General features: G+C 41.7%; 3 protein-coding genes and 1 non-coding gene across 5 annotated transcripts; 3 read left to right on the top strand and 1 right to left on the bottom strand.

The window, feature by feature from the left end:
• Nucleotides 1–273: 273 nt before the first annotated feature.
• dnaja3a (DnaJ heat shock protein family (Hsp40) member A3a) lies at nt 274–6,318 on the top strand. Of its 2 annotated transcripts, XM_069674288.1 has the most exons (12): nt 274–517; nt 1,136–1,272; nt 1,371–1,454; nt 1,554–1,760; nt 1,858–2,010; nt 2,314–2,461; nt 3,183–3,247; nt 3,475–3,603; nt 3,696–3,811; nt 3,957–4,054; nt 4,811–4,946; nt 5,255–6,318. In XM_069674288.1, exons 1-11 carry the CDS (start codon nt 274–276, stop codon nt 4,930–4,932), a joined length of 1,503 nt encoding a protein of 500 aa, XP_069530389.1. In that variant the 3' UTR covers nt 4,933–4,946; nt 5,255–6,318. The 2 variants fall into 2 exon arrangements, with proteins under 2 accessions (XP_069530389.1, XP_069530390.1); XM_069674289.1 differs by lacking the exon at nt 4,811–4,946 and having other exon boundaries at nt 310–517.
• Nucleotides 6,319–7,182: 864 nt separating this feature from the next.
• hmox2b (heme oxygenase 2b) lies at nt 7,183–13,569 on the bottom strand. The gene is made up of 6 exons (XM_069674541.1): nt 13,483–13,569; nt 11,564–11,666; nt 11,353–11,470; nt 10,717–11,208; nt 9,941–10,064; nt 7,183–9,809 (listed from the first exon to the last, which is right to left on the bottom strand). The coding sequence occupies exons 2-6, from the start codon at nt 11,620–11,622 to the stop codon at nt 9,682–9,684; spliced, it is 921 nt and encodes a 306-aa protein (XP_069530642.1). The 5' UTR covers nt 11,623–11,666; nt 13,483–13,569; the 3' UTR covers nt 7,183–9,681.
• A 3,156-nt stretch (nt 13,570–16,725) lies between these two features.
• Nucleotides 16,726–22,354, top strand: LOC138603057 (tubulin epsilon and delta complex protein 2). Its single transcript, XM_069674712.1, has 9 exons — nt 16,726–16,943; nt 17,988–18,064; nt 18,326–18,839; nt 18,940–18,993; nt 19,079–19,157; nt 19,357–19,504; nt 20,416–20,511; nt 21,376–21,569; nt 21,678–22,354. The coding sequence occupies exons 1-9, from the start codon at nt 16,813–16,815 to the stop codon at nt 21,825–21,827; spliced, it is 1,443 nt and encodes a 480-aa protein (XP_069530813.1). The 5' UTR covers nt 16,726–16,812; the 3' UTR covers nt 21,828–22,354.
• On the top strand, nt 17,227–17,300 carry trnat-agu (transfer RNA threonine (anticodon AGU)). Its single transcript has one exon. It is a non-coding gene; the product is annotated as a tRNA-Thr (tRNA).
• Nucleotides 22,355–24,391: the final 2,037 nt, after the last annotated feature.

Below are 24,391 nucleotides of genomic sequence, written 5' to 3'. Positions count from 1 at the left end.
AGCTCCGCCGCGTGCCGCCCCAGTTATTAAAACATGCGCATCTTTTTCATAACCCGACACTTTTGATGCTCGTTTGCACTTTGTCACTTATAATGTTTGAAAACTGTAAGTCAGCCGTAATTGAAAGTTGTATGGGCCACTTGTGTTGAGTTTCTAAAAAGGAACAGTAAGATTTAAAATAAACTTTGCAACTCGTTTTTCTTGAGAGAGCACCCTCTTGAATTAAACAAAATATCTTTGCGCTCTGGGTGACGCCCACTCCGTCACGCGGACATGCGCAGTGAGTCCGAGGCAGCGACTAGTGAAGGAATGATGGCGTCCTCGGCTGTTCGCTGCTCCTCACGCTGGATTACAGTTATCGTGTCCTCTGGACATCGCAGGGCCGCCGGTGCGGTTGTCTGCTCTGGCCATGGAGCGGTTCGCAGTGTCTCCACACTGGGAGCGGAGAAGCTGTGGCGGGGAGGGAACCTGATGTGCGGTGGAGCAGCGAAAGCGTTGACATTGAGAGGGCTGTCAGGTGAGGTTGTGTGTTACCCATATGGCCTAGGCTAGGCTAAGCTAGGCTACATTTGTTGAATATTCGGCTTTTCTCATGTGCAAGGGTTATGACAACTAAATGTACTTATTTTAATGAGGTTCAAGCGAGAATTAAAGATAAGATGAGCTTGTCACACAAACGCGTTTGGTATCATGCTAATAGAGATAGTTCGCAATGTGATGCAATCAGTTTGCTAACATAGATTTGCAGTCATCTAGTTGAATTTGTAAGTGGAAGATGCCAGTTTCACATTGTATTCTTTGACACCTAGAGAATCTCGCCAAGAATGGGATTTCTAACCAACCCCTTTCTTTATTGCTATTGGTAAAGCCACTAGCATCTTGTTAACAGCTTGTCCTGCAAGTACATAGAGCTGTTTCTAGAATCTTCGTACAGATCAACAACTTAAGCAGACGTATGCTGGTTTGCAATCCGATGAAAGCAGCAAGTAATGATGCAGACATGCAAAAGGATAAAAGGAACTGTTAGAAATTTGCAAACGATAGAATAAGTTATCATGTGATGAGTCATATAATGCAGCTCTTATTGTACTTACTGGTGATTACTTGCCTTGAACCCTGTTTTCACACCTTTCAGGTATCAAATCACCACATGCTGTCTGCACACTGTCCTTTCATACAAGTGCCCCTTCTAGCAGCAAGCAGGACTTCTACCAGGTCCTGGGCGTACCTCGCGCAGCCACCCAGAAAGAGATCAAGAAAGCTTACTACCAGGTCTGTTTCTGCTTGACATGCATCCACAGCTTGGATTTGCTCTCAGATAACAAGTCATCACTGTAGTTAACAGTGCATCTGTGTTTGTTGTCCCTCAGATGGCCAAAAAGTACCACCCTGACACCAACAAAGATGACCCTCAAGCCAAGGAAAAATTTGCTCAGCTGGCTGAAGCTTATGAGGTTTACTTTCAGTCTTTATTCAAGCTTCTCTAAACACATCAACTGATGTCTCCCCCCATTGGAGTCACGAATTAAACTCTTGTTCCATGTTTCTCTCAGGTGCTGAGTGATGAAGTAAAGAGGAAACAATACGATACGTATGGCTCAGCAGGCTTTGATGCTGGTCAGGCCGGTGGAGGGCAGCAGTACTGGTCTGGACAGGCCCACAGCGTAGACCCAGAAGAGCTCTTCCGTAAGATCTTTGGGGAATTCTCTGGAGGCCGTGGCTTTGGAGACTTTAACGCCATATTCGATCAGCCACAGGAGGTCAGTGCTATACTCATCTGCTTCTCATGTGGTCATTTCTGTGAGTGTATTCTTTAGAATGATGGAATGACTTGCACCCTCTTTTTTTCCGACGCAGTTCATCATGGAGCTGACCTTCACGCAGGCAGCGAAGGGGGTCAACAAAGAGATGTCTGTTAACATAGAAGCATCCTGCCAGCGCTGTGATGGTAAAGGCCACGAGCCAGGCACCAAGGTCCAGCACTGCCACTACTGCAACGGCTCTGGCATGGTAAGAGCTCCGGCACGCTGCATTTTAGTTCAGTTGTTTTTGTGTTAGTGATGCCTGTGTGTTATGAAATAAAGCTGAATGTACTTTTTCTTTTTAATGTACATGGCTAAATAGTTTCTCTCCTCTCTTCTTATCCCTGGAAAGAGTTAAGCTGTCAAACCTTCTAAGCTCTGCCACATTGTACTGATGTGTATTAACAGTGCTCTTCACAGCAGTGAAATAAGCTTAGGAGGTTCAGGATCATCGGCCCATATCTAATTTAAGTTACTAAATATGTGTATTTTGTATCCTGCCACCCTGTAGGAGACGGTGAACACGGGCCCCTTTGTGATGCGCTCCACATGTCGTCGCTGCGGCGGCAAAGGCACGGTGATCTCCTCCCCCTGTAACTCCTGCCGCGGGACAGGACAGACGAAGCAGAGGAAGAATGTGATGGTTCCTGTGCCTGCAGGTCAGTCTCTTATTCTATTTACTTACTTGTTGATACATGAATAAAATGTTCTCTGATTACTGTTAACAAGCATTAAAGGAGCAGTTCGCCCCTGTAAAAAGCCTGTGTCAGTCAAAGCTGGTGTTCTCTGTAATCAATAGAAGCAGTAATATTTGAAATTGGTGCCATAGCTGTGTACAAACAGCTTGTGGTTTCGCCCATTCTACATTACTACAACACCCAGCGTACATTGAGCCCCTCCCTCTGAAAGGAACGGCCCAGCGAGAGACACTGGAGTGAAATACTACTGTTTTCCAGTCATTGATCGCTGCAGGCAACAGCTCACAGCGGTACAGAATCCGAAATACGACGAGAATACACCGGTGGATCGTCAAAAAAATCTTCAGGGCTGCAGTCGACATTTCAAATGTGACGATTTTGAACGAGACATGACATCGGAGGCGGGCGTCCTAAATTGAGGAAGTGTAGTTTAGCAAGCTCCCTGGCCTCTGCCAGATGACCGTATGTCTCAACTAGTCTGGCACAGATCCAAAATACAGATTCATCTGAAACCCGTCAGCTTATTTTAATCCAAGAGGCACTATCAGCAGGTGCACATGACAAATGCCTCTGGAGGCAGATGCATCCACCAGAGAAAAAAATCCTTACATAAAGATTTTTATGCTTAACTTTAATGTTAATCATCTACACTCTCTAACTATGGTTGTTTTTTTGCTTTAAGGTGTGGAGGATGGTCAGACAGTCAGAATGCCAGTTGGCAAGAAGGAGGTCTTCATCACGTTCAGGGTGAGCATCTATAGCAACACCTCATAGTATCAGTGCTGAGGGAAGTGAATAAAGTGCATGTTCACCTCAGAGCTGTCATAATGATTGTCCTATATAATGTCAGTGTGTGACCTAGTTGAAGGCATTGAGCTGTCTCTGCTCTTTGAATTGACACAATTCAAACAAGCGAGTTCCATTTTTGTCGTTTTGATAACTGTGGGATTGATTTTGATGTCTTCTGTTACCAGGTCCAAAAAAGTCCCGTGTTCAGGAGGGAGGGTGCAGACATCCACTCTGACCTTTTAATCTCTGTGGCACAAGCTATCCTGGGCGGCACGGCCAGGGCACAGGGCCTTTATGAAACAATTAATTTATCAGTAAGTAGACATGTATATTCTCAGGTTCCACCTCTGAGGGGGAAACATTTTAAACACTTAAAGAGTAAGAAATGACTGGATTTTTTCTTCAGATCCCCGCAGGCATTCAGACAGACCAGAGGATTCGTCTTGCAGGGAAGGGAATCGCGCGTGTCAGTGGCTACGGCTTCGGCGACCATTATGTCCATGTCAAAATAAAAGTACCCAAGTAAGACTCCATAAACACACATTGTTTAGGATTTTGTTCCAATAAATGTTTTTATTGAATGTGATGAGTCAGTGTAATCTAGAAGACGTAACACTAAAGCTGTTTACCCATCACAAAGATCCTAAGGCATTGTTTCTATGTGCAGGACACTCACAGACAGACAAAGAAGTCTGCTCATGAGCTACGCTGAGGACGAGACGGACGTGGAGGGGACAGTAAACGGGGTCACTGCTACTACCACAGGTAAAAGGGGCAATCTCTGTAGCCCTCTTTTTGTGCTCATTATACCTGACCCTATCTGATCTACTCAAACTGGGTTCAAGGGCAGGAAGCTGTACTTGCAGCTAAAGTGTCCCAATTCCAATTTTTTCCGCTATGTGACCCAGATCTGATTTTTCCAAATTAGTAAAAAGTGAAAAGTTGCATGATGTTGCATTTTTTCAATTTGGAACTGGGCTACTTGAATATGGTCTGAATCCAAAACATGCAACCTGCATGCAACTTTTATTTGAACACGGAATAGGCCCGGGTTGCCATGGTAATATGCACGTTTCCACGAGTGATGCTAAAGAAGAAGACGTCCTTTTTTCCGCTTGACCATGGAGGACAACGACACACAGCCGTGGGGAGACAGAGCAGATTTGATTGCTATTTTGGGAGATGCCTCTATCCAATTAAAAACTAGAAGGCTCATACCGTGACTGAAGTGTTGGAGATAAGGCAAGGAGTAATGCCTTTTCCACTCTTGTCTTTTTTTCCTGTCTCTGATGGAGATGTCGCTGACTTGCACAAAAGTTTACGTACATCCAAAGTCCCAAAGCCCGAGAGCCATCCATGATTTACAGATACAGATTTCTCACCTGGGTCACATTCTAAAACATGAACACTGACCCCATAAAATCAGATATGAGCACCAAATTAGATTTGAGCTTGAAGGCCTGCAGTATGAATGCAGCCTAGGTCGCAAGCCTGGTTGATGCAGTGTTCGTCTCTGTCCAGGTGGGGGCAGCAGTGGTAAGCAGTCTGAGAGAGAGCAAAGTGGGCATGACAAGAAGGAAGGAGAGTTGAAACAAGAGGAGGGCTTCTTCTCCAAATTAAAGAGATTGTTTAGTTCTTCCTGACATCCACAAACCAGGTATGAAATGTGAAGTTGATTTATTTTCCCAGTCCCACTTTTTCTGTCCTGTTGTCACTATTAAATGTGATGCTCAATGCAACAATTTTTTGGACCACTTTTTATTACCTGGTTTGTGGCTGTCACTTAAAAACACAGATGCATGCACCCCTGTGTCCTGCTGGATATTAAGCTTAAGTAGGGTGCCCTAATTGTCTAGTCTGCATATTTTACACGTCATTGTTCTTAAACCGAAAATGCCTTAACAGCTCAATTTTTAAAAATTCAGCGAGTGTCCAACATCTCTTTTCTTATCCCTTTCTCTTAAGGTAAAAGGTCATCCTGGAACTGAGAAGCTTCAACAGAAGATTGGAGGGCAGAAGGGAGGACAGATTACAACAAGAACAGCCACGTTATGAAGGCACAGGTGGTTGAGGTGATGTAGGAGGCGGCCTACAAAGGTTTGGGATGGATCAGAAAGGACTTGTCTACCTACCCACCCCTGCAGCAAATATGGCAGAAGATTTCCTGCTCTGTTCGTTCATCAAAGAGAATCCACATAAAAGAGGGCGTTCCAGTGTGCCAATCACCTCTCTGTCAAACATCAATCGAAGCAAAAAAAGACTTCTCATCTATCGTAGCAGTTGGTGCATGTCGGTTTTCTGTCAATCCTCATTACAAAAACAGAATCCAAGTGCATAGAAATGGATAATTGTATTGAGAAAGACTACAGTATGTAGTCAAAGGTTTAATTTGGGATTAAATAATATGTTATTGATCCGTTTTGTTCTGTATGCTTTGGTTGTTTTTTCATACTGAATGTCTCTCAGCGCCGGCAGTCGTAACAGGTCGAACTTCACCGGGATACATGTTCACCTTTCAGTTTTAGTGTTGGGTAGAGTAGAGCTGTGTCTGTAGCTGATTGACGACGATCGTGTGGAAAGTGAACATTTGGCTGACGCTTTCCTGAACTGTGAACACCAATGACCAGAATCTGTCCCTCTTTTAGGCCTTTGTATTATGCACCTTCACTACATTTGTACATAAGCAGTTGTGGATCATGACGGCTTTAACAATGAGTCACATAGAAGAGATATACTGTATATCAATAATAAAGCAATGGTCTGGGGGAAAAGCCTTTGTTTTAAATACATTACAAAAATACTTTGACTCCATCTAGTTGTTACTGTATTCAAAGTGTTTATACATCTGTTCACTTTGATTTCTAAAAACAATGCAATCTGAAACAACCTAACTGCTGCCCAGTGAACATTTCAACACCACAAAGGTAGAATAGTTTTTTCTGCAAAGCTATTGTATATGATTACATTATCTGGTTTGGTTGCACCTGATAAACTAGCCTGGATTTTTACTTTTCAATAAATCTATTATTTTAAAAAGGATATTCTGTGGAGATTATTTCAACATTTTGGCACTATGCCCATTTAGCCTTGCGCTAAAAGCTATCTAGTTAGAGATTCTACATTTCCATACAAGGACGTTTGACCGCGGACTGCGGTGTATGCAGGGAAAACAGTCCGTGTGGGGACCAAAAGCAGGCGGAACGTAATGCTCCGTAATGACATCCCGGCTCCCATCAGTGGTCATCTGACAACGATTTATCTTCTTATTAATCTCTTTAAACAGACATCTGCATTTAAGTTCAGCTAACAATCCATTCTTGATCTAAAATTCAACTTGAGATAAATTCCCTTGACGCTGTGTCATGAAAGCCGCTCAGCGTTAAGATTTCCTGACTTCCTCGAATGCATCAGAAACGGTCGGTCCGACCTCCGTTCAACAAACGAGCATTTTAGAAGTAGTTTTGCTTCTCCTCTTGAGGACAGACCTGACAAAGCTTATGTTTTACTTTTTACAAATCTGCATCATGATGTTGAAATTTCGGCAAAGTTAAAAACCCGTTAATTAAAGTAAATCACAAGAAAAACGGGTTATTTTTCTGTAAACAATGCAGCAGGCGGAAAAGGAGGTCTTGACCGCCCGGCATGCCTACCGTTGTCCCCAGGTGCTATATCGTCGTCAGACTATAGCCGATGGGATCCGAGATTTGTCACAAACCAATGTATGAAACAAATGGAAATATCTTATGAAAAGTTACAATTTACCCAGAGGAACACGAATGTCTGTACCAACTTGTTTGGCACTAAATGTCAGTCAAAATTACAAATGGACATTCCCTGCTAAGTGTTTGTGCCAAAAAACTAATTAAAAGTGCATTAAAGACAAGTCTTTTTAGAATTTTATTGTTATTTAAATCACAAGTCCAAATAAATAACTTATTTCAGCATGAGTGGGGGTATATATTTTATTTTAACATAGACAGCAGAGCATAGTCCTGGGTTTCAACTCCTACCATGAAGGCATTCTAGATGGTCACTAATAAAGCTTTGTCCAGTTGGATAGAGAAAGTACAGAGACTAAGAACAGCCATGCTTACAATTATTTTCCAAGATCACACGTTAAGTATTTTGAGAAAACAAGCTTTGTTATCACAAGTTAACAGCAAAACCAGCCCATTATTATGAGAAAAAGAGGTCATATGCCATGCCAGCATGCATAAATGGCGTCAACTGTAGCAGCTTTTGTTAACTTATGTCTTCTCAACATAACAACGTGGAATAACCCGCTATCAAGAAAAAAAACTTTCTTTGTAATCTTGAGAAAACAAAATGATTAACTTGCAATCTGCAGATAACGGCATTAAAAAGTAATTGCAATCACGGCTGTTCTCTGCTTCCGTAAACAAAGGGGTTCGGAGCATGGTAAATGAAATTTAAAAAGAATATGAAATCAACATGAATTAGTCATGTATCCACTCGGTGTAATATAAGGTTTAATCACGACTAAAGGTACTACCTGCACTTCTCAGATTAAAGTAAGGGTCCCTTCATATGTCCAAAAACACAATAGCATTTTCACACATCACACTGGCATCAAAAACATGAAAAAACACAAGGACATTGAACAACAGGAGAATATTCATTTGGCCCCTGTATTAATCTTCTATATTCAATGCATTGTATTGCCATCTGTCTGCAACTTGACCCTGAGACTCTCAAATACAAAACACATCATCACCTATGCTCTCATGTCTGCGATCAAACAGCCGCAATCGAGCCGTTAATCCCGAATACAATTAGCTAATAAGGAATACTGTACATCCATAATTGTGTGAACGTGTCGTGCAAACAGCAAAGAAACCTGGTGAACATGTTCTCAGTAGGTTTCCTTAGGTACTCTGTGTCCGACAAACCCAAGCAGAGGGAAAAAAACAAACTGCTTGGAAAGATTAAAGTTAATGAACTTTCATTACCGTGTTAGAAATATTAAAACTTCAAACTGTGCAATTACACACAGCACAAAATATGTCTCTCTCTCCCTGTTGGAAAAACAGAGTTGTGCACTACTGGGAACCATTTTTCCAACATACAGTATATGAGGATTGTATAGTGATGATGCATACTGGTATATTAATTCAAAGATCAACCTGTACAGTAACTACCAAACCTGAACATTCAGACTTATTTAGCCTTCATGTAGACAAATAATCATAATATAAAATGACATTTTCCTTTAGAAACAGCTGCAAACACTTCTGTTAACACCTTCGTCCTAATATAGGCTCCTGCATTCATCTTGGAAAGTTAAGCTGTGCATTTAAAATCGACAACAGGCAGTTTTTTTTTTCGAAATACAAGATGCCCTAATCGCATAATTCTGAATAACTGAACATGCATCAGTTGAGATTAAAATATCTGATATATTCACAACTATCTAGAAGATGTTAATTGAATCATACACTTGTTAAAGTGTAGGTGTGCTATATCTTGAAAAAGACAGAAAGCTTTTGACTCCGATCACCTGTTTCACAGTACACCTTTACAAACTTTTGGAGACATCTGAGGCCATGTCTGAGTCCTGAAATGCAGCGCACTGTGTTTTCACATTATGTTACAGTTACATGGAGACATTTCCTAAGTTTAAATTTACAAGAAACGCTGTTGCATTATCACCTCATACATTACTTACTGTCCCTGTTCAGATTAACATATTCCAATGCAAACACACCAAGGCCTCGTTAAAAATCAACACAGCAGTCTGCCCAGCAAAAACCAACTGTGCTATCACACTCATGCATAAATGTGTTTGAACACTACCATGGATTGACTCAGCTCACCATGAAGTGATTTTATAAATCAGATGAATTTGGTAATTGTGTAGTTAATGCATGGACAGCTTCTAAGAGTCACCATGCTCTGTCAGTCTGGCAGTTTTCCTTGAAAAATGTGAGAAAATTTCATTTCACCACTAATTAGCTATTCACACTGTGAACGTCAATGGCAAAAATCAGCAAACAGCTGCAGAAGGTCCTGAAATACAACCAAACGTACTGGAAGGACAAATATTGAGGGACAGTGCAAAGGAGGTAGAGAAAGCACTAGGGGGAGAATTTGTAACAGTGTATGGCTTGATGGATGGATGGATGGATGGATGGATGGATGGATGGATGGATGAAGTTGACATCCTAACGGTCCTATACATATCTTCATAGGAGTTTATTTCCTATTAGCTACCCTTCTTAGCAAACATGTAACTGTAAAATAAACTTGGACCCGTTCAGGATATTTGTATGAAACTATGAGAATGTGCACAGTCCGAGGGACTTTCTTAATGTCCTTCCTTCTACGTTTCTCCCCCTCTCTCTTACAGCAGCAGTGACAGAGCGACGGCTGGATCACATCAGATACCATGCAGCCAATCCAGCCAGAGCAGCAAACCAGGTAGCAAACAGGACCTGTCCTGTTGGGTGTCGCAGTACGGCCATGGCGAGCTGACAGGCATATGCTGATCCGCCTGACGCCGCTGTGACACACAGGAAGGACAAAGAAGTAGAAAACACCTCACAATAGCTTTATAAAACTACCATAAGTTTTAAATCACTTATCTTATAGTTGCACAATGATCACAGAATGAAAAATAAAAGCATACTGTACCCATTTTCGCAGTATAGTAGGGACACTTGCTAATGTCGCCACCCATTGCTTCATGGACAGGCATGCCAGCATCCAAAACATCCTCCTGGATGGTTTTACCCATCTCTTCCAGCTCATCAAACACCTAAAACATACAGCATGTGAAGGTTACTCAATAAACTGGAAATTGTTCGTGGATTGTTCTTGGTTAATTTAACAAAGTTGACGCCTGAAGTATCATCATCATTAATCAACAGGGTTGTGGTAATGGTTGCATGAATAACTTCTGCGTCTCCTCGTCATCTCAGCTACAAATCCCGCCCGTCTCCGTCCGAGCAGCGCTCGAACATCGTTCGCCGCCGAGTTTGATAAACAGACTGAATGAGTAATAGATACAATAAAGACCTAACCACCGTAACATCTTCACTGTTTACTAACCCTGTCTCTGGCGCGTTTGTTGCGTTAAGACAGTGACGCAGCAGAAAAGAGGCCGACAGGAGTATACTCCACTGGCAATGGGAAAAGAGACAATCGGCATCTCTAAGCAGGTCTTCCCCGGTCTGAAAAACCTGCGTCAACGCGCTAATTTCAGTGGGAAATACTGATAATCTGAATACCATCGATCTCTTAAAGGAATCACTAAATGATAAAAAAGAGGCACAGGAAGCACACCTCTACTGCAACCACTTCATCACCACCACCTGGGAACAGATCGCCCACTTGTGTTTCCAAACTTAGCTTGCATTTCCTCTTTTCTCCATTTCTCCCACCTCTATTCTTTCTCTCAGGCCTCTTACCTCCATGTTGAATTGGAAAGCCTTGACAGCCTCCTCTACCAGCTTCTTCTTAGTTTGTACGTCCAGTTCTAACTCGTTCATCCGACTGCGGTACAGCTGCTTAAATGCTTTGGCACTATGGATGGCATCAAACTGATAGAATTCCAGGCCTTCGCCTGTGGCCGGAAGCTTCAAGGCTCTCTGGGCCACTTTTTTCAGCACCTGACCCCCAGACAGGTCCCCCATATAGCGGGTGTATGCATGGGCAACCAGCAGCACCGGGTCCTCTTGCCCAACTTGATGAATTCGGTCCACATAATGTTGGGTGGCCTCGGAGCATTTCACCTGGCTCTGCCAGTCTGGGCCGTAAAAGTATTCAAGGTCACGGGCCAAGGACTCGTGGCGGTGCAGCTCTGCAGGAAAATATAGAGGGGCAAAGTGGGGGTGGTCTTTGTTTCTTTCAATCTCCTCCTCCATGGCTTCATAAGTGTAGTAGAGTGCCACGGCACCAAGCTGGGGAAGCAAGAAAGAAAGATTACACTTTGCTTTGCTGATTTATTGCCAGGTACCTACATGTTTATTACATCTCTTTACTCCTATTTCTTCCTTTATAAAATTATAATGTTATAAATCCTTCCTGAGTTTCTTTGGACTGACCTTGAAGAGCTCTTTTCGGATGCGTCCCCTGAGAAAATCTTTCACAAACTGGGTGTTCTCAGCCTTTTCATGGACCTCCTTGGTCCCTGCTGCCAGCATCTCAGACAGATCCTCAGGACTGGGGAGAGAAGAACCATAACCGCCATCTTTGTTCCCTCTCGTATAACTTTATATCTCGACAATGAGGTAACAATAGTAGTGGAATATTTACCTGAGTTTTTCCTCATACATGGGCCCTGCGCCATTGGACACACTATCTTTTTTCTCCATCTTCTCTGCTGACAGTAATGTTTCTGTTGGTCAGTGAGGTCAGCCTACAATCAATGAGAGACACCACAGTAGCATTTACATTTAAATAATAGGGCATTAGTCATATCTGAGTTGTATCAATTTGATCATCACTATGGCCTCTACTGGTTACTGCTGTCTTGATGTTTTACTTGAGCAGAGATTGTTTAACTGCCGTTTTAAATAAACAGATGAACGATGCTGTCAGGCTGCTGTGTTCTCTGTGGTACCAGAGGGCTGTATAAACATACACATGCTGTACACCAAAGCTGTAACACACAGGAGCAACATATAAAGTATATAACAGTGTTTATTACATTATGTACAATTTGTCTAGAGTCAACAAGAGAGGACAAAGCAAACAACACAATATTGACGAAACACAATCAGAGTTTAATGTCCTTTTTTGTGTTCTTGAGTGACTCCCACTAGTGATAATCAATAGTTAAGATTGAAGTTGTATCTGTAATCATCAATCTTTTCTTTCTTTGTTCAGCCATAGTAGATTACCGTTTTCCTCACGATGCTTACAGAAACCGGAAGAGCAGCCACTTGGCTCCACTTACACTGTCTGACAGACCAACCACTGCTGGGTGATGGAAAGCACGTCCCTAACCGCTTGTTAGTTTTTCCGCAAATGTCACCACACACTCCCAGTCCATAATAATATTAAATACTGCAAATGCAAAGGCTTTCATCAGTTGGCCATAGGCTCAATCACCATAGGGTTAACTCATTCAGTGATAGGCCTAGATAGTGACTTAAAAGACATTTATTTAAATGAAAAAGCTCAAGATTGTTACTTTAAGAGTCAGTGTTCTCGTACACTTCCAAAAGAGCAATCATTAAAAATTCCTTTTGGATGTTAAAGCTCCTTTGTGTCGATTTTGGCGTCCCCTGTGGACAAAGCTGTACCTCTTATGTCTTTGCTGATGTAAAATATAAACAAAGGCTGTGTGCAGTTAACCACTTCATCTGACACCTACCCCCTGCCAGCAGTTTCAGGCATTAAAAAATAACTATATAGAAAAAATAATTCTCGTCTCTGATGGTCTGGTTTGCTTTTGTAGGTCATATAGTGTTATCAGAATTAATTCTAGTCTGTTTCATAAACAGATAAAAACTCCTCACAGGAGCTTTAAGGTAATTCAATGCTTTTAGCTACAATTTATACAAAGACAAGCATTGTATAGTTTCTAGTAACCCTTACCCAAAATACAGCAGTGATTTGGAAAAAGGCAAGCTGATATCAACACACTCCTATTCACTGCGTTTGTTGTCCCTGAGATGATGATCAAATGAAAGGTGTCCTATTTCAGGTATTTCAGCTGTCTTCAATCTTTGTCCCGATTAATTCTAGGAAGAAAATAAGGCTCTGTGAGAGTGAAAGCTGATACAGTCTGACATGACCTGGCCTGCATGCTTTAAACAGCAGACGTTCACAGCCAGACAAAAAGCAGCTCACACAGCACAGGCCTTCTGGCGTTTACCAGAAGTCTAAAAGAATAACTACAACATAAAGCTAGCTCGTAAGGATTTCATTCAGATTAGTTTTTCTATGTGATCACAACTGCACCTTTCATCGGGAAACGAATAAATGTACTGCTTACTAAACATGACGCTAACGCCATCAAACTTGGGCGCATCATTTTGACAACAAAAGCTAACTTTGCTTGATGACGCTAACTAGCAAAGTTGGCTAATATAGCTAGCTAGCATTTTAACAATCTAAAACATTTGACAAACAGCAGTACAATACATGGCAGGGGCGAAACGTATATTCCCCTAGCAACTTCATATTTACGGATTACCAGGCTTTAGTATCATACTGACAGTACAAACCTTCACTCCGCTGCTGTGTTGAGCAACGCAGTCCAGTTAACTACAAACAATCATCCAGCACAGAATTGCACGTACTCCTCCGCCCCCACCGGCTGCTCGCATGCTGCATTCAAGTACTCGTTGGATGGCCCTATTTCGTGTGTTGGCGAAATCAGTATTCCGACTTTGTTGTGTTTGTACGTTTAAAGTCGTAATGCGGACAACGTAAATGGCCGTAATAAAACGTGTTGTATTTGATTGCTCGGAATTTATCTTTTATTCTACGTTGACGGCAACTCACAGTTACAAACTGCATAATAGGCCTACAAATGACAAACAAGTTAAAAAAAATGGATATGTAAGCCTATTATGAGAATTAATATAAAGATTTTAACCATCAAGCCATCGACCCCAACATTTGCCTTGGCGCACCATGTTTTTATAACGTCAAATCTCTGACTTTCCCAGGTGTTCCTAGCCGTCACCTGAATTTCCAGGTCGTAAGCTAGTTTCTCCGATTATTTCGTCACTACTTGAATGCAGCGACAGTCAGGTGCTTCTCCACAGGAAGTGCTGAGAAGGCACATTTGTGATGTGGTAGTTTATACACAACAAACTGCAACTACCACTCTGCTACTACTGCCACTGCTCATTTAACCAGTATATAAATAATGGTATTACTATACTATAATAATAATAATGCTCCTAGTAATAGTTTAACTTGATTGTGAATAAGACATTTTTTCACCATTCTATTTAATTTAATTTCCTTTAATGGATAGGACAAAAGTTATCTCTGAAAATAGAGTAATCCTAATATTTCCCCCAAGAAATGTGTTACTATTTGATATGCCAAATCTCCCCCTGTTGCTCTCAAAGGCCACACTGGAATTATGTAAAAGGAGTCGTTCTTTTATGCTTATATAACAACATCACCCAAATATGACTGTTGTGGTAGTGTTTATTACAGTGTTACTAAATAAACTTGGTCCTCTTTTAGTTTTTTTTTAGTATAGTGTCAGTATAAAGAGACCCTGGGTCAGTCTATACTCACTAATCTTTCTACAGGGACACCTGAGCACAACATCAACAAATCTGAAGCCCAGGTTGACTCTCTTGTTGTAGAAACCTCAGCAGACACATCTGTCAGCACAATGATTGAACCATAGGTCTACATTGTTGTTTTTTGATTTGCTTTTAAACAGAGAAAAACAAGATTAATCTAATTTTATCAAGAAGGGATCGATTCATTTAATCTGAGGCACTGGCGATGGAGATCAACTGAGTAGTCAACTATCTTTACAAACTGTCTTATTGAAGGCCTCCGGATTAAAACGCTTTTATCCTGAGATGGCACCATACAACAGGCAACCAGAATCTCTCCTGTATTTCTTCAGTTGAACCATAACATGTCTTCTTCATGTATCTTGTTTATCTCTTTTGGATTTTTCTGCCAATTAATTTAATGATGATTTTGCAGGTGTTTTTGGTACAAATGATTAATGCATGCTGTTCATGAATTATGTATGAGATGGTTGTTTGTGAACGAGCAGATTTATCCATCATAATATGATTGTATGCTGGGTGCATTTGACAGTCTGCCTGCATATTCTGAGTGTGTAACTGGTTTGTCCGTCTGTGAACGCATATGGGGGAGAAAGATTGTATGCGTGTGCGTATGTGTGACACTCAGTGCCTGATATTAGTCTGGCAGCCGGCTGCAGTGTCAGATGCTTGGTTGGCGGGGCAGCTGAGGACCCCCCCATCGCTCTGCTACTAAGCCACAGGAGGCTGGCGGGGGGAAAGATGAGCTAACATGATGATTCACTTGTCTCCAATGGTGCCAGCAAGCTGTTGCCATTACATTAAATTGCTTTGGGAAGAGCTTCTGTGCCACCGATGCAGTTCAATAATAGAGGAGGCAGATTTTTGTATGAAAACTCAGAAGGGGCAAGGATTGGCAAACTTCATATCCTCTTCTTGGATGCCAAAATGTCCATTAATAGATGAAATTGTCACAAAATAAAATTTAGCTTCGACAACCATGTTCACTGGATGATTCTTTGACTCAATTCTGCTGCCATTTTTATTGATGACTTGGATAGTTTTCAAATAAACAAGCTTCATGGAAAATGCAGCTTGAGGTCAATTTCACCACACACTCTTTGTCATAGATGATATGATGCTTTACTCTAAATAATGAAAAAGAATGAAAGTGGGGGCTACAGTGCTCCCCACTATCACTTGATTTACATTTAAATTTTGATTTACATATTTATGTCGACATTGAATCAAATGCTTGATGCCATGTCAGATAAGTGAGCGAATCAAACGCAATAGTTTTGCTGTATGTCAGATAAACGTATGCACACAACATGCTGGCTGTTGGCCTTGACCTTACTTCTATGTATGAATTGTTTTGTCAGTGTGGAGGCCTGATTGGATAATTAATAACAAACATAAAGCAGCAAATCAATAGCAAAAAACCTTTGGGTCGGTCATATCGCGTCTTTCTTCAAGCACAGATTTTTTTAATAACTGTTAGTCACATGGACATGATTGCAAAGTCTTGAAATTAATAAATAGTGTTCTTATTGGTGGTCATTTTGAAACGGATTTAAGACTCAAGAGTATAAGCAGGACCTGATCAATAGAAGCTGCAATCAGGGTTCTTAGATTCACCGGTGCACAGATGATTCTTTTTTTCCTCTTACTTCTCTCTGGGGATAAACAAAGGCTATCACAGAGAGACATACACACTCTAAAACGTTCAACAGTCTTTAATAAACACACACAAAACAATGAATAATGCCTTCCTTGTTTTTTTTTCTTTTTCTTTTAACCTGATTATCACTTGACGTGTTGGCAATATTGCCTCTATTACATTGGTGCCATTAAAGCATATTAAATTTAATTGAAATAAATGAGATATGAGTTTTTTCTTCAAGCTGTGTTGTGGCAACATGAAGGAGCAGCGTCCTTGGTAGCGTTACACTTCTCGCGAGAATTGCGAACTTCACTGAGGAGATGAACCGGTTTTTTAAGCAAATAACTTCAACAAATATTGTAAATGTTAATGTTTTTGCTATGAAATGCTATATGGGTGTCCTGACAATAATATATTCTTTAACATCTTCAAATTGTTTCACACAGGGACTTTCTTCAGTTGAGAGGGGAAACGTGACTTCCGCATCCGTTCATTTTCCTTTCGCGGGTCAGCACAGATGCCTACCAATGAGGCATTTCGCACATTTGTGACGGACTGGCATTTTCTATCAACTGATACTAAAGTTTATTCAGAGTTTTACAACAACAGTTTAATAGCGGAATTATCGATTCTTACATTTTGCCATGGCAGAGCGACGTCCAGACACGAGCATGTCACTGCTGTCTGTGGTTGAGCAAGCAATCAAGTCATGCAAAGCTGAACAAGTCAAGATTAATAACAACATCCAACTCTACAGAGAAATATTGTGGACCTTGTAAGTATTCTACATGAGTTATGTCTATCTACACTATTTTATCTGTGCACACAGCTTCACTTGGGCCGCCAGTGCCTCATTTTGATAAGAAATTAGGGTTATTTGGAGTTAAGTTTTTGTTATGTAAAATGAGGTAAATGTTCCCATACACATTTATTAAAGCCACATAGATTAGAAGTAAGTTTGCGTATTTCTTCTCCGTATGTATAGTCAGATGTGTTTTTGTAGTTCAGCTTAAACGTTCTTGTATAAATAGAACATCTGGGTGACATGGCACCCATCCGGCGCTGTGGCTTAGTTGGTTAAAGCGCCTGTCTAGTAAACAGGAGATCCTGGGTTCGAATCCCAGCAGTGCCTTTTGCAGTACTCCGAGGCTTCATATTCTCAATTTCAAATGTAAGACACAAAGCCATTACTTATTTTTTATATTTTACGCCAACATGCGTTGCACATACTGAAAGACACATTTTTGATAACTAAGACTGTAACTCTGGTGAGGACTATATTGTTAGCTAATTTTTGCTTCTGCTAATATATTTGAGCAAATGTTGGCTGAAGTTTCAAGACATTTTAAGTATGAGGTAATTTGTTTGAACTGTTAAATAGTTATATGTACCAGAGGGCACTTAAAGGGTTATTTTTCCACTTTTTAATGTTCATCTCAGTACATATTTTGGCACAGTGCTTTAATTACCAATCTAATTACATAATCTTTATAGAAATGTTTATTTTGCATCTTAATGTTAAAATATATCGCACCACTGATGTCAGCCTTTAAAACTATTTATTTGGAATCAGTGACAAATTGCATCTTTATAATAAAATTTGTCCTCCATTAGAAGAAAAACTGAACAAAACTGAAAGTTTTATGATTAATTGCAACTTGTAATTTACTTATGGACACTTCATGTAAAATTTTTCAATCAATGTCATCAAAGGTTGTGCAACTTTTATTTATTATAGTACATTATTGTTGCCCGTGTTTGCTTTATTGTGGCTGATTTGCTTTATTTGAGTGTATAGTCATGTAGTCTTTTCTTGCAGAACACCACAAACAAAGAAAGGCTCTGAGGAGTCAGACTGTGCAGACGATGCTGCTACAGGGACAATAATAACAACAGGTAATTAAAAAATATATTATACAATGTTATGATGCCTTTTTTAGATAATTACCCTTTTCTGTTTCATGCCTCTCGGGTCCTTTTTATTCTACTAATTATGAATGTTGTTTTGCAAGTGTCTTTCTTTGCTTAGCTGTTAAATAATCTGTGTGCTTTGGCCTTTTGTATAAGAGATGATGTTTGTAAAGGAACTTTAAGGGAAATGCGATTAAATAGTAAAATATAACTTTTAACTGCATGTTTCCATGCTGCCGTCTTTAGGTACAGATACCTCACCGCGCGAGAAAGAAGATATAGAATTGCTTGAGCAAGCCCTGGAGAAAGCCCTTCAGGTCCGCTCTGGCACTGGACCTTCTAAAAAAGACTCTGAAAGAAGCAGATTATCTGCACATCTAAAGGAACCAGGCACTACAGCTGTCCCATTCAAAGAGGGAATGCAGACATCTGCAGCTTCTAAAGGAAACCAGACCAGCATCAGATCAACCTCTAAATCTGCCGGTCTTGACAGAAAAGAGCACAAAAAGCCTGGTTCGACAGTCTCTTTATGCAAGGCAGCAATGAAATCGCAGCAGGCTGTCTCAGCATCTGGCTCTCTTGGTCAGGGTCAGTTACACACCTCAACCCTCCACTCTAAAAACAAGACGAATGGAGGCAACATGCTGAGTTGCAACAACCTGGGCAAAGCTGCAGCCGTATCCATACCTTCTTCAAATAACACAGTGGCTGTTTCACATCCAAGGGAGTCTGAAGCTCACAGTGTTCCTCGACAAAGCGGGTACGACCATGAACAAAACAATAATTGCAAGTCACGGTCCATGGAGTGAAAATTAGTTTTCTGTGCTGTTATCATTCTGTTTGTCTTTGCTTCTTTGTAGAATAGCTTCTGATCAAATTGCTAAATGGAAATCCCTGCGGAGCAAGCAAAACAGGTGGCCAAGTTGAGTCTGTTCATTTAGCAAACTGATTCCACACTTTTGTCTGGGCACTAAGTTTCCTTTTCTACATTATCTTTAGGTTGTGGGACAAAGTTGTGTCAGTAGAAAGGAAACCTGTGCCTGGGAGGAGTCACTTCATGGAGAGAATGAGAGCTACGGTATCCTTCCTTTTTCTCGTGAAACCCGTCGGGATGCATCAGAAATGTTTTCCATGTTGTGTAATGTTGAGTTTGGAAAAATCTGTCCACTGATTTCCATTCCCCAGCTATGAAAAAAAGCAAACTGTTACACTTTCATTTCTTGCTTTCTGACGCCCAGCGTGTTGTCCTTGACCCTGTCTCTTTGATCCCTCTCTAGTTCCCCAAGGACTGGCCGCACAGCTGCCCAGATCAGACCAGGGCTCTGGTCGACAGACTTACACACCAAGGGCTTGACCTCGCCCGGCGCTGCCAGACGAAGGAGCTTCTGGCCAAGCAGACCCCAGAAGCAGAAGCCATGGAGCTGGGTAATAAACCTGGACACAATTACATACGCCAACACACTAAATTAGGACTGGAAAGGGTGATTGATGACACAAGTGCGTGGGTGGGAAAATGAAGGAAACTGCACAGGTACTTGAGCCTTTCCCTCAGGCAATCATGCTCAGGAGGCTCGAATGAGCAGTTAAAGTTTTTAACAATAATGTAGGCGGCTGCAGATATGAGACTAAAGCTGATTTCCCAATGGTCAAAAAAACGGCCAACAACAACTTTTTTGCTTATGCCCCTTTCCACCTAAAATTAGACCCAGGAAGACCTGCTTATGGATGATGATTGTCTCTGTTCCCATTGCCTGTGAAGTATCCTCCTCTCGGTCTCTTTTCTGCTGAGGTCGCAGAAGTTACCGAGCATAGCATCCCGCCGGAAAGGGGGCGGAGATTAGCGTGTTGACATGGGCTCCCATCCTTGCCGATCAGAGCCGAGGCGATAATTACCCGGGTCTCAAGCAGAGTCATTTGAACCGTGTCTGAATGCCGATTGTAACCTTTCCCACTAAAGCCGCTTTCCCACTGGTCAAAAAACACGCTAACACAACGGCGAATTTGTTCTTTGTTTCATGCGAGATGCAGCAACACTGGCAAGACAGCGAGATGAGAGAGCTTCTTCTGATCGGAGCGGAAGAAGAAATTAAATTTGTTTTCTAATCCTGTTTCTGGCGCGTTTGTGACAGCAGACAGCGACGCAGCAGAAGAGACGAAAGGAGTATACTCCACTGGCAATGGGAAAAGAGGCAATCGGTATCTATAAGCGGGTCTTCCTGGTTCTGAAAAACCTGCAACAACGCGCTAATTTTGGTGGGAAAAAAGAGCAATTAAACTTATCTCCCATAACAAATTGTCAGTGCAATTCTGGGATTTTTTCTTGTATTTCAAAACAGGTGGAAAGAAAAACAAGCATGCCTCCACTCTGACACATGAAAAGTTGCAGTTGACGGCAACAGAGCTCCGAAAGTTTGCAGAACAAACAACAAAAGGTAAGAAATACTCCAGTTTCACAAGAACATAACCTTCCTTTTCAAAGCCTTTATTCCTTCCCAAACAAATCAACATTTGTTATCCAAAGCAAAAAACGAAAATAGTTTATTACACAGCACCGACATTGTAGCGAGAAATCGTGACCCTGTATTTGACTCTAAATACCCAGCCGTGTTTGAATTATGATGTCTGGGTGTCAAGGTATCACTCACTCAGTACCTACAGTATGTAACATGGTATTATTTCCATTACCTCCAACGGTACAATTATAATGGAGCCCAATGCCCAGAGATTTTCCATTCACACCGCTCAAATGACCGTATCACCTTCAGGCAGAGTTTTGTTTATGTTTACCAGTCTGAGCTCCGGTGCAGCACAAGTATGTTGCTAAAGCCGGTGTGAGAAAAACGATTCCAGTAATTTCTAATTCAGGGCTAAGTCCAAACACATATTTGTTTTTTGTGGCCAGGTAACATCCGATCGAGCCTCTCACATCCAAAGTTGAGAGAGTATTTTATTTCACAGCGTTTGGGTTTCCAGATAGGGATTAGTTGTTTATTGCATTTTAACAGCATTTGAGAAATGATTGTGATAAATGTGGCGTGCTAACGAGCTAATGCAGCCTCTCCATCTCGGTGTATGGAAAATGAAAACAGAGCCGCAGTGAAACCTCAGTGCTAGATCAGTACTTTCCTTGGCCTCCACATATCCCCCTCCCTGTGACAGTGGGGTTTTAAAGCTGTCTATCCTGACGTGGCTAGGCAAGGGCCTAGCTATTTAAAGCTGAGGCAGCAGAGCAGAAAAACGTTTTAGGGTACGGTTGCTCACGCTCACGTTCTAAAAATAGCCCTATTTTCCATCAGAGTGGGAAGCATGGGATCGATGGAGGCCAGAGGGAGGTTGTCTTTGCCCCACTGGGTCAAATCGTGTGTGGGGAGATGGGATAATTGCACCCCTGCCCCTGACTATAACCTACAAATCAGAGGCAGAGCTCAGAGAGCTGGAGAAGCTGAGGATCAGGGTGGCCCTGCTGCATCAGGAGATTTACCTAGAGCAGGTAAGGGTTGTGTGCTTTAAGCATCGAGCAAAATAACAGTCAGATGCCAAATTGTGTCGATAACTACTAAGAATGAATGTGCTTACAGTCTCTTCTCCTCTGTGACAGGCTCTGTTGGACACTTTTTCCCCTCAGCTTTCGTCCGCTGTACCTGGGCCTGGGTGTCCCAACGTCAGCGTGCTGAGAGACATGTACGCGCTGCTGGGGGAGGGAGGGGAGCGTTTCCCTGCCATAGTCCTGGACTCTGAGCCCGACTGACTACGGAGCCTGTTACACCCATTTATACGCCAGTTGATAAAGTACTACGTCCACCTCCATTTACAATCTACACAAATAAGAAAAACAGAATATTAGAAACACTTCACAGTTCAATGCAATCCAGTGCAGATATTCTTCTCTGAGACTTTCAACAAACTAGAATAATATGAAGTTGATTGCAGGCCTAACATATTGGATTTTTTAAAACAGAAAGCAGAAAACAGAAGTTCTTTATAAAGTGATCACTCGGTATGTGTATATATATGTTCATCGTTGAGCCAAGATGAATTTGTGAAGAATCACAGTTTTAGAATGCTGTTCCTGAATTTATTAAGTGTCTGATACCATGTGATAACCAGTGATCGTTATATTTAACAGTTAACCTTTTCTACATTGATGTTTCTGACTGTTAAATTCTGCAGTTACAATTTTTATTGGTGCCCTGTGAAAATCATGTAATTCACAAAACATCTGCATTTTTTATGAATAAAAGTTTGTCCACTGTAATGGTTTATTTAGCTTAAGAAGCCGAGGATTGTTGCTAAAAAGAACACAGCATTCAGTTCATTAAAGATATGTAAAATAACCAATTATGTAGACCCAGTGTTTTCACTGAACAGGATCAGTTAATACACATTGACTTAAATCTGTATGAAATCACAAGATTTCAACCGATTTCACAGACTGAAAATGTGTAATTTTTGCCTTCTCATAAATACTTAAATTTGATTAGCTTTTGTTTTATTGATAAAATAGTTAAATTACTCTTTTTTCTTATGTAATAGTACTATATAACAGTCAATACCTAGAATAATGTGTAATTAAAACACCTTAAGTAATGAGTTCTTATATCACTTTACCAGCAGGTGGCACTCAACTCTCAGAACAAGTGACCAACAAGAGCACATGATGTAAACCACTTCAAAGAAATCAGTTAATTGTACGTTGGATTCAGTCCGTGACCTTGAAACAAATGAGGAAATAAGACTAGTGTTCGCAAAGTAATGGTTACTAATCAGTGTGCTTTGTGGCTGGCGGCCTGCTGGTCTGTATATTTTACTGATTTAAAGGAACAGTAGCAGTGTTTCATCCTATTTTACAATCTGTTTTTCACTGAAAGCAGAGGGGACGCCAAGATCTCTGGCTCATACTTTATGGCGTCCAGTTTCTTCCTACTGTCTGGCAAATCAGAGTTTCCGAGAGCTCACAGTGTGAATGATTTTTCTTGTTTTCTATGAAATTTGGGTGTTTCAGTTTACTCCGTGCAGTGTGTATCACAAGCCGAGATGAGCAACCCCTGGCACACACTGAATGACAGATAATACGTAGGGGGACAATACTATAACTCTGTGATCTGAGTAAATGTGTAATCGTGGTTTTGCACGCCACATATGTGATGTGAAAGCGTATGTGAGATGCAGGAGGGCTTGGAGAAGCCTAAAAGGCCCTTGCCCACAGATGACGTGTGGATGGCACGCACTCTGCCAGACTGGGCGACAGGTGGCGCTGGGTTCACACAGCAGGACGTGGGTGTTTGAGCCCTGCTGCACCAAACCTCTTGTACACACAAACGCGGTGGACATACGCACACACAAAGCCGGCTGAGTCACAAAGACGATGCTCTTGGGGAGCCTGGCTCTCTGCATGCTTCAAGCTGGAAATGGCATGTTCCCCTGAGGAGAGGGATAAATGGATTATACAAGAGGGAGGACTATTTCAGCTTCACATTGTTACCTGTGTCCGAAACAACAGGAGCACAACGGCTAAGGCAACTGCTCCTGGGTTAAATACACTCTCAAATGTTTGCAAGATCTCCTCTAGTCCAGCACATGTCATCTGTACAGGATTATAGCAGCATTCAGAGGGCTTATTTTCCCATCCAGTCTTTGATTAGAGCATGTGGAGGGAGTAGAGGAGGAGGCAGGGAAGCATCCTTGCGATCACGTCAACATCACACACAGTTCCCAGTGGGAGTGGCGCCTACGCAACTCAGCCTTCCTGTGACCCGCATACATCAGCTGCTGCCTGGCTCTGACCGTCACTAGCAGAGACTCTTCCACTCCCGCTGACATGGCCTGGCCCTGCCCAGGTTAAGCAGGTCTCACGCCTTTGTCCAATTTTTCTCACGCCTCTCTTTGTCACATAATAAAAGATCGAAGGAATTTTTACTTTCCATGGAAGAAGCTTTGTTTACTTTCCCATGTCAGAATTGCTGTGTCACAAAGAGAAGGACAGAGTTGAATAGTCCTTGCTTTGTCGTACAAACTCCTTCCTATTTGTCCACTGTTTTTCAGCCTTTCTTTTTCAGCCGAGGTCCACTGCGGTGCTGGAGTCCAAGTACAAATCCACAGAAACCGAACAGTGCTACCAAGAATCCACTTCTTTCCTTCGAATGCCCATTGCTATTGAACTTCTCTTTTCTCTTTTCACCGCGCCCCTTACAAACACATTCTTCACTTTCTCTCTTCTACTTCTGATCTGCATCTCTGAGGATCGAGCACACTGAGCAACAGCAGTGTTCGTGAGTCTTCTTACCCCGGGTTACATACTCCTGTGGAGTTTGA

The sequence above is a fragment of the Semicossyphus pulcher genome, unplaced genomic scaffold (genome assembly GCF_022749685.1).
Source record: "Semicossyphus pulcher isolate SPU_LCO1_2020_fin unplaced genomic scaffold, fSemPul1.0.p SCAF_23, whole genome shotgun sequence".
NCBI lineage: Eukaryota > Metazoa > Chordata > Actinopteri > Labriformes > Labridae > Semicossyphus > Semicossyphus pulcher.
Note: the sequence above shows the minus strand (reverse complement) of the source record. Positions and strands in the feature narration are given on the sequence as shown.